Source organism: Protomyctophum bolini (genome assembly GCF_963924005.1).
Source record: "Protomyctophum bolini genome assembly, chromosome: 12".
In the NCBI taxonomy this organism is placed as follows: Eukaryota; Metazoa; Chordata; class Actinopteri; order Myctophiformes; family Myctophidae; genus Protomyctophum; species Protomyctophum bolini.
The window spans coordinates 29,123,900-29,138,053 of record NC_137873.1 but is presented as its reverse complement, the minus strand read 5'-3'; the positions used below and the strand labels follow the sequence as shown (position 1 = coordinate 29,138,053).

The 14,154-nt window shown below is 41.2% G+C and overlaps 2 protein-coding genes across 3 annotated transcripts; one reads left to right on the top strand and one right to left on the bottom strand.

Annotated features, from left to right (window-relative positions):
• Positions 1 to 1,697: 1,697 nt before the first annotated feature.
• On the bottom strand, positions 1,698 to 3,813 carry hes6 (hes family bHLH transcription factor 6). The gene is made up of 4 exons (XM_080778752.1): positions 3,337 to 3,813; positions 2,982 to 3,071; positions 2,794 to 2,875; positions 1,698 to 2,628 (listed from the first exon to the last, which is right to left on the bottom strand). Exons 1-4 carry the CDS (start codon positions 3,409 to 3,411, stop codon positions 2,168 to 2,170), a joined length of 708 nt encoding a protein of 235 aa, XP_080634878.1. The 5' UTR covers positions 3,412 to 3,813; the 3' UTR covers positions 1,698 to 2,167.
• Positions 3,814 to 4,774: 961 nt separating this feature from the next.
• Positions 4,775 to 10,408, top strand: itm2cb (integral membrane protein 2Cb). 2 transcript variants are annotated; one of them, XM_080778751.1, is made up of 6 exons: positions 4,775 to 4,960; positions 7,050 to 7,187; positions 7,439 to 7,627; positions 8,158 to 8,268; positions 8,402 to 8,552; positions 9,254 to 10,408. In XM_080778751.1, the coding sequence occupies exons 1-6, from the start codon at positions 4,874 to 4,876 to the stop codon at positions 9,343 to 9,345; spliced, it is 768 nt and encodes a 255-aa protein (XP_080634877.1). In that variant the 5' UTR covers positions 4,775 to 4,873; the 3' UTR covers positions 9,346 to 10,408. The 2 variants fall into 2 exon arrangements, with proteins under 2 accessions (XP_080634877.1, XP_080634876.1); XM_080778750.1 differs by having other exon boundaries at positions 7,436 to 7,627.
• Positions 10,409 to 14,154: the final 3,746 nt, after the last annotated feature.

The following is a 14,154-nucleotide window of genomic DNA, read 5'->3' as shown; positions in this document are numbered from 1 at the left end:
AACTATAGCAGACCGTCGTCTGTCTGTCCTCACAGATCCTCCGTGGCTTATTACAGTATACCGCATTTGATCAAAGCAGACACGCTGATTTACATCCCCTCTGTTCACACCTCAGATTCCCCAATGTGTATAGACGAGGAGGTGCGAAACATCCAAACTGCCCCCTGTAGTTATTTGCACCTTTGGAGTTCCGCAAATCCTGTCTCCCCGGGCTTCACGAATCACGACACAAATATGCGAAAAATAAAAGTTGAGAAGACTTCTCGTCTCGTCGTCCTACTCTTGGCAATGAAAAATATAAACGGGACGGGGTATGTTTTTATTGGCCCCTAAACTAGTAGTCTACTATAGCAGCCTGTCCTTTTCGTGAATGGGGTGGAGGGGGAAAAAAATCCCAGCCGAATGAAAGCTTTCAGTTTGTCGACAGTGTCAAAAGTAACACTTGATGACATTATAACTTGATAGAGGTGCCGTTAATATTAGCCTAAAACCTTAACTACAGGTCATTTTCTTTTCGTATTCATTTGTCGCAACACCTGTGTATATGAGAATGGAAATAGACGTGCTTTAACTTCAGTCTGATATATACCGTCCGTGTGTTTGTCTACAGGAGGGGAAAAACGCAAATGCCAACTATAGGCCTACTCACGAAGAATAATTTGCCAATAATATTTTAATTTACCCAAATTGACGTCTCAATAAGAGGCTAGGGGGTCATATATTTTAGCCATGACTTTAGCCTGTTAAGAAATCATCTATTCTATACCATCAGCTGTGCGTAACGTTCCTGTCACATTCCATGGCCTAATGGGCAATCGGGCATTTCTCTTAATCCAGACATCGTTCACACTGAAAAAGGCAAATGTTTAAACTTTAGACTAATAAACCCAATTTGACACAATCCATTCTCATGCACCATACTGACCAATGACCATAGCTATATGAAACCAATAATTTGAAAACACTAAAGTGTGAACTTTAATATAGGCCTTTAGGTTTGCATATGATCGATTTGGCTTTGGCCAATAGCCTAAACTCATAGACACATAGGCCTATATGGTAAAAATACAAAAAATAACAACATATCTATTTTACAATATCTACAAAAAGTAGGCTATATTAAATCAGTGGTGAAAGAACTTAGCATATATTTACTCAAGTTACTATAGGCTGCTTAAGTAACAACAATAGGCTACTGCATTAAAAGGCTATCAGGCTACAATTAATTGCCTCCCTACCCTTATTCTAAATGTTAGCCTATACTTGAGTAAAAGTACAAAAATATAGGCTACTTAAAGAAGCCTATACCAAAGTTAAATACTCAAATGTTTCAAAACTCTTTCGATTTTTTTCTACAGCTTGTAGCTATACATTTAATTGTGACATGGTTCTATAAGTGGGCCATCTTTGTAAGTCTATTGTAGGCCTATCTAAATCTGAAAAGACTAAACCTGTCAAAAAACTGCAGTAAAATAAAAAAGTAGGCCTATATAGCCTATTTGCCTGGAGTATAAGCACAGTATATTAGGCATATTGAAAAATGGAACCAATCTACTGAAGTAAAAGTAGGCTATAGGCCTACCTCAAAATTGTTCTTTACAGTACTTGAGTAAAAAGTAGCCTATAATAAGTTATTCCACCACTGACTGTATGGCTCAAATAATTCCTAGGCTACCACACAACTCGGGGCAGTAAAATTAGGTTTTATTCAAAAGACAAATTGAAAAGTCAGTGTAAGAGTTTATGAACTGGAAAATCAGCTGAGATAAAAAGACATTTATAAATACAAAAATTGTAAACACAGGCCTAAACATCGAAAATGACTTACAACTATAACACTGGGACATGTATTTTTCTATGCAGCCATGCTGTAGCAGGCCTATACCTGATGAAACAGGTGAACAACATATGGTCTAATTATGGATCTCTGCTAAGTTGTTTTTAAATAGTTATTCTTAAATAAAGTCTAGTTATTAGTTTAATTGCAACACCAAAATAATTACACAAAGAGCTTATCAGATGTCATTCAACAAGCTGACAGTTCTTAAAAACAGTATAGGCTATAGTCTTATCCTAACATGTCTATACACACAACAATTCGAAAACAAAAAGACAAAAAAAGATAGAAAAAAGAGAAAGCAGTAGCCTTATGCCTTTGTTTAATTGGCTACCATGGCCTCCACACAGATTCACAGTACGTTATGGGTGACGGCGCACCCTGACTATCGGCGTCTTCCATGAAAATCTGGCTTTGATCAGAGTCTGAAGTCTCGTCCAGATCAGAGCACAAGTCGTCGGTGGACGTGGTCGAGGGAGCCGGGGACAGGGCCGACGAGCTGCCGCTGGACAAGCCCCTTCCCCCGGTCGGGGAGATTGCATACTCAGACAGAGGCCAAGTGCTGTTGTTGTTGTTGGGGCAACCGTTGTCTGCCGCGATGTCCGACAGCATCACCTGGAGGCGGTCCTGGTCGTTCAAGGGCATGCTTTCGAGGAGGTGGTTCAGGAGCTCCGCGGCGACGGTGGGGTCTATGCCCGGACAGTTGGAGATGAAAGTGTGCACCTCATGCATGCACTGGATGTATCCCGCGGCAAACCTCTCACACGCCTCCCGGTTCTCTGCGTCCTCCTCTGAGAAAACAAACACCAGACAAACTCAGTGAGTAGTAGCCTAGTAAGCCTACAGTGTACAGACACATGCAGAAGCTGCTGAAATGCACGTCCTCACAAGCATAGACATACATAAAATGTAGGCTAGCTTAGTACACACTGTAGCGAATATAGCTAAAGTTTTACCTTGAGCCCGGCTTTGCAGAATACTCTCGACCCTTTTCACTGTCACCTCCAGCACTTCAGCGTTCTCCATCTTTGATTGCAACTGTAAATACAAGATTATTTGTTATTGGTTCTATGATGATCCAGCCCCATTCAGGCTCACACAATAATGTTATATAAGACAAATGTGTGCATGTATCTCAACTTACATCATCTGTGTCTGCCATAAGAACTCTGAGTTCTTGTAAACTTTCATTGATGCGAGCCCTCCTCTTCTTCTCAACCAGAGGTTTCCTGATCTGTAAATACACAAATAAAACAAGCTGATATGAGTGACTTTGCTTTCACCCCGGCGTCTCATTTTGTGCACGCTATTATAAGCGAACAGTGGCAGATCTCCAAGCTCACACCGCGTCAAGATGCGATGCGTTTGGTGCCTGTACATTTTCGCTAATAGTAGGCTATGCGCGCGACACCGCCGTAAAATGAAGTGTAACATCGTGGTTAAAACAAACATAAACACGGTAATCACGTTGCATGGAGACACCACCACCACGGCATTACCTTTCTGTCCACCCTGGTGCCAAAATCCTCCTCATCCCTGTCCATTCCGTCTGTGTTATTGCGGATGGGGGCCATGTTGTTGAAGTTAACCCAGGCTCTGCCACACAACGGATTGTCTGAATCCAGCCGTTACAGCTCGTCAATGGGACAGATGGCTGGCGGTCCCAGCTGCCAACAAAGGTTGCAGACGGACGGGGTGCAGGACTTGTTATGCAGCTTCGAGCGAGGGGATGAGGGCACGCACTGAGTATTTATAACGGTTCATTTACATGTGAATGCTGGAGCTGGCTGCTCCAACCAGCCAATCGTCGGTCAAGGCTTTTATCTGTCTCATTGTAGGGGGATGCCATTATAACATAAATTGAAGACAGTAAATTTCAGCAACCCTGCAGTCATATATGCCTTATGATAATATGACCTGTGTCAAAGAAATGCGTCCCAATGTTTGTTGTAAAAACCCGCCAAATATTTTTTGGTCAGATATAGGCTTTATAAAGTAACATTTTCAATTATTTTTTTTACAACAAAGCACAATGCGAAAACACTATACTGTCTAGAAGTTGTTTCTATGACGTTTACAGACTCCTATTCTCACGTTTCACCTTTCGTGTTGGATTGTGAGCCATAAACTTTAAGGTCTGCATGTTGTTTCAACCGTTGACCATTCTCTGGCACTTTGCAGGAAAATGTGAGCCATTTGTCATGTCCAGCTCTGTGAAATGTCAATGCCTGATCGAGAAATCAATGAGCAACTAATACATCACGCATTATAAATGCAATCAATCATTCACATATGCTAGCATATTAAAAGTATTCATTGACCAAACTCGCATGTTATGATGAAAATCATAATAGGTTATGATTGTATGAGGAGCAGGACTTTCTTGATTTAATAGAGCCATAATTGAAATGTTAAAACAGATTGGGAGATCTTTCGTTTTGCTTGTAAGGGTATTTCCTGTAAATAAATAGCTGATCATGGCTTTTATAGGAGCAATTCCTGTGTCATTATTTCCGGATGATCAGATGGAACCCATATCATCCATCCATGGATGTAACACTGACACACAGCAAATTAGATGCAGCTTTAAATTAAACACGGAACACTACCATATTTGGTGCCATGTTTGGAGTTAATCTTCAAAGTAAGAGACGTGGAGAGATTTGCGATTAATAATTGCAGCTGATTTAGGAGATTAATTTCAGTTCGCACTCGTCCTTCGACTTGATTGTGCGCCATTCCTTGGGACTATAAACAGCAACAATCATAAAGGTTTACCTTTGTTAAATTGTTACGTATGAGTTTGTGTTGGATAATTGGATCTGACTTTTATTTTGGCATAGGGCGCGGAGGATTTTCCTCCATTCCCACACACAGCTCGTTCGTCAGAGAATACGCGCGTCTGAGGTCACTATCCCTGGCCGTCCGGCGGGGGCGACATGTACTAGCCTGCCTATATATTATGCTTCTCTGTTCGGTAGCTGAATCCAGTGCACCCATCAGGTAGATAATAAGCAGATACAGGTCATTGCAGACATGGTGAAGATTACTTTCCAGACAGTTTCGGCGCTGAAGCCCGAGAAGGAGAGCGATGGAGACAAGATTATTATACCCCAGGCTCACGTGAGTTTGCAGTCTCATTCTTTGTTCCGTGTTGTCTATATGTATTTATTAGTTGTTTAATTGTCCCATACGAATCTTCATTATTTTGTCATTGCATCTCCCTTTTACGCGTGACTGTACCATGTCAGGACTAGGCTACTGCATAGTAATGCCATTTGATTTGATTGGTTGATTGAATACTTTATTAACAGTAGCCTACAATAATATGCTAAAAGGATAACACAAAAAGCCATGAGGGCTTGTTTCCATTGTGGTCCTAATTTCTTCAAAAATAATTCCAATAGCCTATTTGAACGCAACTAGTCAGCATATCACCGTGACGATATTTAATTGCTTTTTTGGGTGGTTTAGTGGCTAGGCTACTGTAGATTTTAGTGTTGTGCAATGATAGTGTATAATTTATGATTATATTTAAATCATAACTAAGCGACTGAGTGGCACTAGCCATCGATACAGGCCTGGGATGTTGACATTACGTCACCTTGTTTGGGCTGCAGCCTGGGACACTGCCTGGAGTCAGATATCAAATAAATCTATGTGCATATTTATAATTTATAAGAATAAAACGAGATTAGGTTCACGCTCAAGGTGCATACGTGTTTAAACATCCCTTGCTCTTGTTAGTGGAATTGCAAGTTAGCAAATATTGTGGATGTGAGGAAACAAGTAAGTGTAGGCTAGGTAGAGGCTACTCTATAGTCTACACTGAGTATATTATGCTATCACTGCACCACTCCTTACGTCACTGGTCTGCTGATGTGCTGGTTAATAGCTTAATACCCAGTAATTCCTGCAGATGGCAGCATTTAGATTCTAGAATGTCGAAATCATATGAAATAGGTCCAAATGGTGGAGCTGCTTTTAAATTCGACATGCAAACCCTTTTTTATGCACAAAACGACAAAAGACTATTGTTCCCTGTAGTGTGGCTGTTGTCAGAGGGCTACTTACAAGCCTGAGGTCTAACAACATGACCCAATTATGAGCATGTAATAATAATAGGTGAACATTGGGGGAAATTGCGGATCTACAAGCTCACAACGCATTAAAATGCAACATGTTATGAGGCCTTAGGCTTTTAGATCTGCTATTTTCACTAAAGAGATTTAGTGTAGTGGGGGGAAAGGAGGGGACCATAGACCCTGGGGGATAAAGATAAGAACAAAACAAATGTAACCAAAGAGGTGCCCATAAGTAGGTCATGAACAAAATAGATTATTTTATATTTTGCTGTTAGATGTATCTTTAACTATTCTTCTGTGTCATAATATGATGCCTAAGCGACCGCTAATCTTCAAGTAGTCATTCTTTTTGAGGCACCATGACCTAATATTTGAATGGTAACCGGAAGAGTGGGCACACAATCTGTGACGTTGATCCAAGTCTGATCCTTTTCAAATCCATATGTACACAGTACAGTAGATTACATATGACGCGTCTGGCACCAATACGTGGTCTGCATGCACATCCAACCGCTAATTACGTCAGTGAACACAACGTGTGACGTGAGCTCTCTGGTGTGATAATGTGATATTAATAGGAACACCTCTGTCATGGGACGCCTGTCCCCACGCAATTGTTCTGCCCGGGAAACCATCGACATATATGGAGCATGGAAGTAGGCGGATAAGAATAGAAGTCCCAGACAGCCATGTGCATCTTCGTCAGATGCTAGGCGCAATCTGCTTCCTCCTCTCTGGTTCGCCATAGCAACAGTAGTACAGAGAGGCAGCAGATTGATTGAGAGATTGTGGGTGGGTATTTGGCATCCATCCTCCCAAGCCAGCCTACGTTTTTCCAGATCTGATCATCTGACTAACTACTTGGCTGCTACAACCTTACAAGATTTGATATGTAGAGTGTTCACAGGAAAGCGTGGTGATGTGAGAGAACATTATGCACGCACAACCATTCTCAACTGCATGGTTGTATGCCATAACAGTGCCCTAAAGAATTTCAATCAATCAATGCAAGTGCCTCGAGTGAAAGCATACCCTGGCTGACATCAAAACCTTGCAGATAATTAAGCTGATAAATTAAGCATTTCCTTGTCTACTGTTGTGTAACATAGTTTCTCCCCTTTTTGCAGGATGAGCTGGTTCTCCCCCTCAGCCCCAAGAGGTCTCTTCTGAATTGCCTTTGCTGTCTCACGTTCGGCCTGGTGATTTTCATGTCAGGATTGGTGCTGGCCTCCATCTACATATACCGCTATTACTTCGTATCTCAGGTCAGTTAACCTTCTTTATTTTGTAAACTGTAGCCTATGTACCATTGACATGGTGTGTGTGTGTGTGTGTGTGTGTGTGTATATATATATGAATGATAATAATTAATCATAACATGTATGTCTTTTGAATGACTGACACCCCATACAATGAAAGTTATGAATACATTACTGTAAAGCCTACATGGGTTAAATTAACTCTGACTTCACAACAGAAATTAGGCTAAAAGAATTGTGTTTCGTCCCACCAGCAGATCCCAGAGGACAGTATGTTCCATTGTCGGGTTGTGTACGAGGACTCCATATTTGCTCCTGTGAGAGGCCGACACGAGCTGGAGGAGAACGTTGCCATCTACCTTGATGATAACTACGAGCAAATCAGTGTACCCATGCCCCATTTTGGAGGCAGTGACCCTGCTGACATCATCCATGACTTTCAGCGGGTAAGAGGCTATGATCCCACCTGAAATCCACCCCTCAGAACCCAGTTTATTATTGTATTTACTTAGTACTAATTCATTGCTATATATGTTACAAAAACATTCAAGAGAGTATTTTATATAGTCTGGTTGATCCAACTTGGACCAATCATATCACGACCAAGGCTAACCAGTAACCAATCAGATCACACCCTTGACTGACCTCAATCGCCAAATCAGGTGTAATAGCAGCACTATAGCAGTCATGGCACCACATACAGAATATTCATACAGGGGAAACATTATAAGTATAGGCATTATAAGTTGCTCAAAGTATTATAATCATATTCAAACAGCCAACAATATCCCCAAAAGAGACCAAAAAGACACAATAGAAATGTACACATAAGTAGCTCAAAATACATAATCATAATGATTAAAATCGTTTGGAGGCTTGAAAGAAAGATTTTCTCTTGTTTCTGTCCACCCGTATTCTCAGAGAATTATTTTGACATGCAGCTCATGTAATCTGAATACTGTTGTCTTCCTCACAGGGCCTCACAGCTTATCATGACATTGCTTTGGACAAGTGCTACGTCATTGAGCTTAACACCACTCTAGTTATGCCTCCGCGAAACCTGTGGGAACTCCTCATTAACGTCAAGGTGAGTTTGCCTCATTCATAGCTGAGGCTATAGCATTTAGTGACGGCCTGAGTTATACTGGGTGTCACTGTCACGCATTGTGCGGGTCAATGCCGTAACCTTTGGGATGCATTCTTGTCTCTTTCTCCCATAGAGAGGGACATACCTGCCTCACACGTACATCATCCAGGAGGAGATGATGGTGACAGGGAGGGTGAGGAACATGAGGCAGCTGGGGCCCTTCATCCACAGACTCTGCTATGGCAAAGAGACCTATCGCCTCAGACGTCGCAACCCGCACCGAAGTGAGTTCAGCTCACATAGCATACAAACCACACTCCACACTCACGCATGAACACACGCACATGCTAGTTTATTCTGGATACACGGAATATAAGGGGCTACCCCTTACGAGTGTGAGATGCCATGTTATGCAATAAGAGAGCGAAACATCTGGCCTGTCCACTCACCGCCTACACACATGTGTAACCACACTGCAGAACTGCTAAGTTGTACGAGGTCTTCCGGAACCCTCTGTAAAGTGGCAAACACAAATTTAAATCGAGGGAAATCCGTAGCTGCTGTGGTGTGAGGAATTAAGACATATGAATATGAATATGAACGAGAACAGCACCAAATAGGGACTTCCTGCTGTGTGTCCACATTGTAGATTCTTCTTTTGACAGCTCCTTATATGACTATCATGACTGTGTGTGGGCTCAGCGTGTGTGTGTGTGTGTGTGTGTGTGTGTGTGTGTGTGTGTGTGTGTGTGTGTGTGTGTGTGTGTGTGTGTGTGTGTGTGTGTGTGTGTGTGTGTGTGTGTGTGTGTGTGTGTGTGTGCGTGCGTGCGTGCGTGCGTGCGTGCGTGCGCGCGTGCCTGAGTCATTCCTACTATACAGGATAGAACCACACATTGTGTAGGAGGTAGTGTTACGCTCATTATTGTTGAATTTATTGGCTGGCCGAGACAGTGATGTAACACACTTCTACTCTATTTCTTTTCAGGAATCGATAAGCGCGAGGCGAAAAGGTGCCACAGTATCCGACACTTTGAGAACACCTTTGTGGTTGAGACTGTCATCTGTGACAGGATCTGACTCTGACACGGGACTCAGAAACATCCAACAATGAAGCCAACTGTTTAAAAACCATACCTCTTGGACGCTTTAGGCTTTTACTGCACTTTAAGAGCATGTATTTTGTCCAAAACCGTTTTCTGTTTTGTTTGTCTCAAGTTGAATTGTTAATGCTCTTTTGTTTGTTCTCGATTTACATTTTGAGTCTTTTTTTATTCAAACGGTCTGTATATTTGAGTGAATTTGTACATTTAATGGCATATAACCGTAGCTTATCATGACGTGTAAAAGATGATGACTGGTGTCTAATGTACATTTATTTATTGGTTTTCACTTGATTTTTACATTTTTGTTTCATCAGTTCAGTGCAATGTAGGAAATTACTTGGAGGCATGAAAAGGCTTGCGCTGTGCACTCCCATGTTTAATTGTTGCCAAATGGCAAATGTGCATACCTCATGTAGTTTGGCCTTTTTGCCATTGTCATTAATGAATTATGTAAGTTAGTTTCACTCTTCCTAAGCAATATATACTGTAAATTGAAAAATTTCCTCTTTTTTCATATTGTAACATGGCTAGATTTTTATCTGAAATTCAATTGTGAATGATCATTTCTTTTACATTTTGTCCTTTGAAGTTTTTCCATGTGGCATCTTCCAGTTTCCTATGGTCTCCCATGGCTTCAGACTGTAATTACTGTAGTAGCAGAGCTTTTGATGAAGGCAGACCAAACCAAAGTCTTCAATGACCAATGCTATACTGAGTGTTGCCTATAAACTATTTAGGAAGGATGCTTTATAGTGTAGATGGCAGAATATACTAGATGATACTTTATCAAAGGCTTTACTTCTGGTTTGTCTTGCTCTTCCTCCTGGTGTTTAGACTTACTTCTCATTTTTAATTGTGGCCACATTTCTCAATCCATAATCTCCTGTCATGTCCTTCTGTATCTCTTCAATTCCGCTCTGTCCCACTTGACGACTTTTATATGCTGGGTCTTTCTATTGTATAATATGGAGCTGTGCTGAGAGAGACCTGTGATAATGTGCCCATGAGTTCATTGTCCCCCAAAACAATCTCCTGCTGTACAGTTAACTCTGCTTGTAATATCTCATTCACTAAAGAAAAAATGATCAAACATGTTTTTGTTTGTTGTTTCTAGAATTCTCAAACACCTGAGCCTGACAATTATCAGTCCAATGGGGTGTACTTGCAATAACACATAATTTATTTTACACCAAAGACCAAACCCTTCCTGTACACATGTTTATTGTCTCCACCAGGCCGAAGGCATGGGGAGAGAGTATGTTTTGCACTCCATCCGTCCGTCCGTCCGTGTGTGTGTCCGTGTGTCCGTCCATCTGTGAACAGCTAATCTCCGGCACCGTTAACCCGGTCGATGCCAAATTTTGCACACACACTTCCTGGATGCTAACGATGAACCTCTGCCCCAAAATTTCCAGAACGGCCTGTTATAGCGCCACCAGGAGGCCGCTTTGTGCAAAACAAGTTTTTGGACTACACCTACAGATTTTGTCCAAACATCACACAAATTGGTACACAGTCTCTCGGGCCTAGGCTAATTCAGCCTGGTGGAGCTGAATTATAAAAAGTGTGAATGTCAGTTATGCAAAAGGTTTTGAAAGCATTTTCTGGGATAAGCATGGAACAGAAAGACGTAATTTGTGACAGCGGAGTTGGTTCATTATACGTTACTCAATTTGCTCTACTGTGGCACAGCTGTATGTGTCTGCACGCACATTCACTCTTACTCCTGTGTTGTGTGTATGTGCGCGCAATATTACCATTCCGATCAGCATTATTCCTCCACACAGCTGTACTTGTAGATGTTCTCAACGTAACCTAAGATTCCATATCTGCCACAGTGTTGCTGCTGTATGAAAAAATGAAAAGAAATCTCTGCATGCCGAAACCTGCTTCTTCAAGTCAGCCATTCTGACAGTCTGACACACACAAAGGTACTGCATCCAGGCTTTGTGTTAAGGGATTAAGAGAGCAGATATGCTGCAGCCACAAAAAGAGCCACGTTCAAATTGCCACTTCCTCTCACATTTCCAGGCTGCTGCCTAGAAGTGCTGTGTGAGACTATCTGACACCCTCACCCTGACCCTAGATGGTCCCACTTGGAGCTATGGAAGTGTGATCTTGAATGGTCCATCAACGTTTAACAAGTGAGACCAAACTATGTCTGAATGTGTGCAGAGACACAATTGCCAAGTTAACTAAGGTCATGTTGTTAAATATATAATGATCCCTCCTAAGACATGAGATAATTGGTTAGAGTATTAAAAGAAACACAAAGATGGCTATGTGAAATAATTGCATTTTATCCTGAACTAGCCTGACACGGGGAAGATTTTATCACTGCATTCACACTACAGGACAGAGTTCCAGGTGGTTCCCCCAGTTCTTGACCAAAGAACAGTACGAGCCATCAAGTCCAATCAGTCATAAACGCTTCTACTTAAACCCAGAGGTCTAGACCAAAGGCAGCTGGGAATTGCCTTCCCAGCAGTGCCAGTTTCAGGGATGTTATGGTAGTTAGAATATCATAATTATACTGAGTCTAATATAGCAACTCATAATGTAATAACGGCACATAATGTAATAACAGTTCATAATGTGATAACCTAAATGTAGTAAAGGCCCATAATGTAGGCTAATAAGGTCACAATGTAATACATCATGAGAGCATAACATAATAATGGATTTTTGCATAATGTAATCATGTAATAATGTGTTACATGTAGCCGCTCAATTCACAGTTAATAATGTAATTACGGGTCATATTGTTGAGAAAATTTTTACATCGTATCAGTATCATGTCAGTATCACAGGCAGTATCATTACTGCCCGGAACTGGGCCTTGATGATCAGGCTTTCAACACTGGGTAGACCACACTTCTGCAGGACCTCAAGATTTGACACCTTGTCCTACCACACTTGATGAGCTTATAGGTTATTAGTTCATAATTAATCGTTATTGTTGAGTTAAAACTCATAAATGGAGCATGGATCTTCTACAAGACACCTCAGACAACTTCTACAGTCTCAACAACTACATCTCCCAGAGTGCATCAGCTGCTAGATGGCTGCTGGTGCTCATTTGCCTGATTGAACACCTGTTAAAGGCTGATGGTGGTGACACTCAAACAAATATCAAACAAGATGGCGGAATAAACAAACCTATAAAGGCTGATACAGACAGCCACAGACACACACGTCCTTGTGTTTATTAATATAAGCCTTTATAACCAACCAAAGGGTGAAATAATGCACGTGCGTGCGTGCATGAGTGTGTGTGTGTGTGTGTGTGTGTGTGGTGCACACAGCAGTTACATCAACAGTGGATGATCCAAACACAAATCAATCTGACTAACGGACCAATGACGGACGGACTAGTTGAACAGGTGACCGGATCCAGTGGGCGGGGCTTTGGATTTAAATAGGAGCGGCCATGTTTTTTCCCAGCATGCTGTTTGGTTTGGGATCCACTTCATGCTGTCTGTGAGCAGAGCTGTTTGTTCCAAGGTAAGAAGCGTTTGTTTGAGAAACACGGTTTTATCCTTGAGCACTGTTGTTGTTTAGACATTAAGATGATTTATAGGACTGTTTATTGTTTAAACAGAGTATTTATAAGACTGTTGTTTATTGTGACACTAAATGGACAACAATGTCAGCAATGTTTGTCCTTTTATAGGACTCGTTCTTTGGCCTTGGGCCTCGATCAAACAAAAAATGGCCGCCCCAATGCATTTCCAATGGGAGGCACATGCTTTGACCAAACATTTGTGTTTGATTTTGGGGGGCAATCAAACACAGGCAGAGCCCAGAACATATGCTTATGTGTGACTGAGGCCTTGGGCCTTGATCGCAACAAAAGCATTGTCTTGTCTGTGAAAATGGCTGATCTACAAGCTCACAATGCATTGTGAATGTGATGTGACACATTGTGAGCTTTTAGATCTGCTATTTTCAAAAGGTTTTTTTCTGTTCAAAATGACCAAGATTGTCCCATTTGAAATGTTTAAGTACATTTTGATGCCAAAACCTTTTAACTTTGACTCAAGTTATATAATGTAGATTTTGAAGTTTAGATATTTTTTTACCAATATCTTAAAGGGACAATTCACTTTAAAAAACTAACTTTTTGTCATTGTATTATCTACTCTTTTTTTATGTGAACACTACAGACAGTTTTTAAGTTAAAATGCTAAAAAGCTAAAATGAATATTTAAATACTGAATCAAGCAACTTAAAAGCTGTCTGCAGTGTTCACATAAGCCTGAGTAGACGATAAAGTGAAATATCCTTTTAATATTATATGAATTTTACAATGTATGAAATCTGGATAAAGAGTAATGTTGTTTTTATTTATGTCTTGCAGGTTAATCATGTGACCTTGGTGTCATGTGTGACCTTGGATGGGGTCATCAGGAGATGGCTGGTATTGATAATAGAGTGTCTACTCGGCTGAGCTGAAACGTATAACGGTGTCAACGAACGCTCCCTGAGATTACGAGGCGTACGGTGCTCGGGACGTATTGTGCCATACAACCTACGCGGCTCTATTAATACCGGCTATCTTCAACTGAGCGACGGAAGCCCCCCCATGGTATGTACCTGGATTACATGTGGCTGTAGTAGAAACAAGGGCAGTGTCACCATTACATGTCAAGTTGACCATTCATTGTCATACATATGATTTTACATATGTTTGGGTGAAAAACCTTACTGAAGTTTTTATGTGTTTTTAGTATTTCAATGTGTCCATGATTTCATGGACACTTCCTACCCAGACTACAATTCC

Bases quoted from the DNA above. Each gene is read 5' to 3' on its own strand.
- hes6 (XM_080778752.1), bottom strand. From the start codon at position 3,411: ATGGCCCCCATCCGCAATAACACAGACGGAATGGACAGGGATGAGGAG. The intron at 3,072-3,336 runs GTAATGCCGTGG...GTGTATTTACAG, and splicing joins GCACCAGGGTGGACAGAAAG to ATCAGGAAACCTCTGGTTGA. The intron at 2,876-2,981 runs GTAAGTTGAGAT...TTGTATTTACAG, and splicing joins TTATGGCAGACACAGATGAT to TTGCAATCAAAGATGGAGAA.
- itm2cb (XM_080778750.1), top strand. From the start codon at position 4,874: ATGGTGAAGATTACTTTCCAGACAGTTTCGGCGCTGAAGCCCGAGAAG. The intron at 7,628-8,157 runs GTAAGAGGCTAT...TCTTCCTCACAG, and splicing joins TCATCCATGACTTTCAGCGG to GGCCTCACAGCTTATCATGA. The intron at 8,269-8,401 runs GTGAGTTTGCCT...TTTCTCCCATAG, and splicing joins AACTCCTCATTAACGTCAAG to AGAGGGACATACCTGCCTCA.